General features: G+C 42.6%; 1 protein-coding gene across 1 annotated transcript in view; it reads right to left on the reverse strand.

Moving 5' to 3' along the window:
* The window catches only part of LOC127651495 (transmembrane protein 154-like), a 15,014-nt gene extending 12,096 nt beyond the window's left edge, over positions 1–2,918 (reverse strand). The window contains exons 1-3 of the mRNA XM_052137351.1: positions 2,759–2,918; positions 1,825–1,872; positions 1,514–1,558 (exon numbers count right to left, since the gene is read on the reverse strand). Of these exons, the coding sequence (XP_051993311.1) occupies positions 1,514–1,558; positions 1,825–1,872; positions 2,759–2,813 (148 nt within the window). The 5' untranslated portion in view covers positions 2,814–2,918. The remainder of the gene's footprint in view (positions 1–1,513; positions 1,559–1,824; positions 1,873–2,758) is intronic.
* Between the last annotated feature and the right edge of the window lie 610 nt (positions 2,919–3,528).

Consider the following 3,528-nt stretch of genomic DNA (forward strand, 5'->3'; position numbering starts at 1 on the left):
TGAATGAGAGTGTGTGTGTGTGTGTGTGAGTGAGTGAATGAGAGTGTGTGTGTGTGTGTGAGTGAGTGAATGAGAGTGTGTGTGTGTGTGTGAGTGAGTGAATGAGAGTGTGTGTGTGTGTGTGTGTGAGTGAGTGAATGAGAGTGTGTGTGTGTGTGTGAGTGAATGAGAGTGTGTGTGTGTGTGTGTGAGTGAATGAGAGTGTGTGTGTGTGAGTGAGTGAATGAGAGTGTGTGTGTGTGTGTGTGAGTGAGTGAATGAGAGTGTGTGTGTGTGTGTGAGTGAGTGAATGAGAGTGTGTGTGTGTGTGTGTGAGTGAATGAGAGTGTGTGTGTGTGTGTGTGTGTGAGTGAGTGAATGAGAGTGTGTGTGTGTGTGTGTGAGTGAGTGAATGAGAGTGTGTGTGTGTGTGTGAGTGAATGAGAGTGTGTGTGTGTGTGTGAGTGAATGAGAGTGTGTGTGTGTGTGTGTGAGTGAGTGAATGAGAGTGTGTGTGTGTGTGTGTGTGAGTGAGTGAATGAGAGTGTGTGTGTGTGTGTGAGTGAATGAGAGTGTGTGTGTGTGTGTGTGTGTGTGTGTGTGTGAGTGAATGAGAGTGTGTGTGTGTTTGTGTGTGTAAGTGTTTGTGTGTGTGTGAGTGAGTGAGTGAATGAGTGAGTGTGTGTGTGTGTAAGTGTTTGTGTGTGTTTGTGTGCGAGTGAGTGAATGAGAGAGTGTGTGTGTGTGAGTGAGTGAGTGAGTGAGTGAATGAGAGTGTGTGTGTGTGTGTGTGAGTGAGTGAATGAGTGAGAGTGTGTGTGTGTTTGTGCGTGTAAGTGTTTGTGTGTATGTGTGTGTGTGTGAGAGTGTGTGTGTATGTGTTTGTGTGTGTGTGAGTGAGTGAATGAGTGAGTGTGTGTCTGTGTGTGTGCATGAGTGAATGAGTGAGTGTGTGTCTGTGTGTGTGCATGTGTGAATGAGTGAGTGTGTGTCTGTGTGAGTGAGTGAGTGAATGAGTGAGTGTGTGTCTGTGAGTGAGTGAGAGTGTATGTGTTTGTTGTGTGTGTGTGTGTGTTTGTGTGCGAGTGAGTGAATGAGAGAGTGTGTGTGTGTGAGTGAGTGAGTGAGTGAGTGAATGAGAGTGTGTGTGTGTGTGTGTGAGTGAGTGAATGAGTGAGAGTGTGTGTGTGTTTGTGCGTGTAAGTGTTTGTGTGTATGTGTGTGTGTGTGTGAGAGTGTGTGTATGTGTTTGTGTGTGTGTGAGTGAGTGAGTGTGTGTCTGTGTGTGTGCATGAGTGAATGAGTGAGTGTGTGTCTGTGTGTGTGCATGTGTGAATGAGTGAGTGTGTGTCTGTGTGAGTGAGTGAGTGAATGAGTGAGTGTGTGTCTGTGAGTGAGTGAGAGTGTATGTGTTTGTTGTGTGTGTGTGTGTGTGTGTCTGTGTGTGTGTGTGTGTGTGTGTGTGTGAGTGTTTGTGAGTGATTGAGAGTGTGTGTGTGTGTTTGTGTCTAATTTCCATTTCACTGGTTCTTACCTGGATCTTCTTCACCGACTCCTGCTACGGGATTTTCTTGTAAAACTGGTAAATGTAAGAATTAGGAGATGTGGTGGTGAGCACATTTACATTACAATGTTTCTTTGGATGGGTGATATCATTACAGAGGTCTGGGGCAGACATAATAGACAAATTGTTGCTTCATTTGGCAGACAGTTTTTCCTGCTCCTCAACATACTGTAGTGAATGTTCCTTGTCTACAGGTAAGTGAGGAACATCAGACTCCTATCAGTGTTCATCATACATTATATAATAATATAGAAATGAGGAAGTATTCTAAAGAAACTCACTTGAGTCTTCTGAGATTGTCTCTGTCTCTTCTATGTCTTCAGATTGAACTGTAATGACATGTGATGTTGTACAGCTGTAAAGACTTGAATTTTAGGAGGAAACTTGAGCTAGATTTGTACACTGAGGATTAGTTGAGGCCTGTTGTACTTCAGAAGAAAAATGCTATCTGAGCATCAACCTTCCGAGGTATCAGACAGATCCTTAAATGATATAGTATTCACTCAGATTACCTTTATCGTGACATTTCAAAAACATGGAAAGAGTGTCAAAGTGAATTTAATTTAAAAATGTATGTATATCTACAAGACAGCAATGCAGTAAAATAGAGGAAATTGATAATCAGTCGCCCAGAAAAGTACTGCCATTAACCAAGAGGAAGAAACATTAGTACGAGTCAACATCATCTTCGTTCATTCAATAAAGACGAGCTGTTTTGTGCTTTGCATTAAACCAAAAAGATGCCTAAATATCCCTTACGGTGAACACTCTATATGGAGGACTTTATCAGTGTCAAAAGAGAATTTAAATGCGCTCTAACGGGTTCATATTTAGACGCTGGATCATTTTCAAAAGCACATCAATTCCACATGACTCCACAAGCGTTGTGCTGCCTATGGGCCGATTACTGTGTTAAAAGAAGGCAGTGTCAAAGAGAGCGGAGAGGACAGTGGAGAGTTACTTTAGATAAATGAGGACACTAGTTGAAAAACTGGGAAATAGGGAGAAAGAGAGAGAGAGAGAGAGAGAGAGAGAGAGACAGAGAGAGAGAGACAGAGACAGACAGAGAGAGAGAGAGAGAGAGACAGAGAGAGAGAGAGAGAGAGACAGAGACAGAGAGACAGAGAGAGACAGAGAGACAAAATTGAAATTGAGAGACAGAGAGAGAGAGAGAGAGAGGCAGATAAAATGACCTACTTCTGGCTGAGCACCTACCACATCTAGTCCAGCTAGCTGTCAATACCAAAAGCAGGAATAGTGCGAGAGTCATTTCCCAGAGTCCTCGTTGGAAGCACTGGCCCACAGTATGGATAGACAGAGACACAGGGTCATTGCATAGTGAATCGTTGGTAACACGCCTTCATGACATCCTGCTTCCTCTTTCAGACCTGATTCACCTACCTACAAATAAAACACCACCCTCTCTCTCCCTCGGATGTGATGCAATCGGGGGTGAGCTTGTTACCACAAGCCAAGCTGCTCTTCAGTTAGCTGTGAAAACACATTCCTGCATGTATGGTAAGCGGCCTAACCAAAAACCAGAGGAAAAAAAGGAAGAAGAAGAAAAAAAGTGCAGAAATAGCTGAGTAAACAGAGGCGGCTTTAAACTCAAAGACTTAAAACAAGCTAGGGAGAGAGTGTAAAGGATTTTAATCTCTACTGCTCAACACCTCTCACTGCCTTAAGAATTAAAAATGAAACACAGATAATAATAAAAGGGAAACTACTTTTCACTATGTTTGAACATCTTGAATGTGCAGTTTTGTTGTAGCATTTACATTAAGTGTTAAAGGGACGGTTCACCTCAAAATGACACTTCTCTCATCATTTACTCACCCTCATGCCATCCCAGACGTGTGTGACTTTCTTTCTTCAGCAGAACATGAATGAAGATTTTTAGAAGAATATATTTGCTCTGTAGGTCCTTACAATGCAAGTGAATGGTGACCAGACTTTCAAGTTTAAAAAAGGACAGAAAGGAAGCA

Source organism: Xyrauchen texanus, chromosome 11 (assembly GCF_025860055.1).
Source record: "Xyrauchen texanus isolate HMW12.3.18 chromosome 11, RBS_HiC_50CHRs, whole genome shotgun sequence".
Lineage (NCBI taxonomy): Eukaryota > Metazoa > Chordata > Actinopteri > Cypriniformes > Catostomidae > Xyrauchen > Xyrauchen texanus.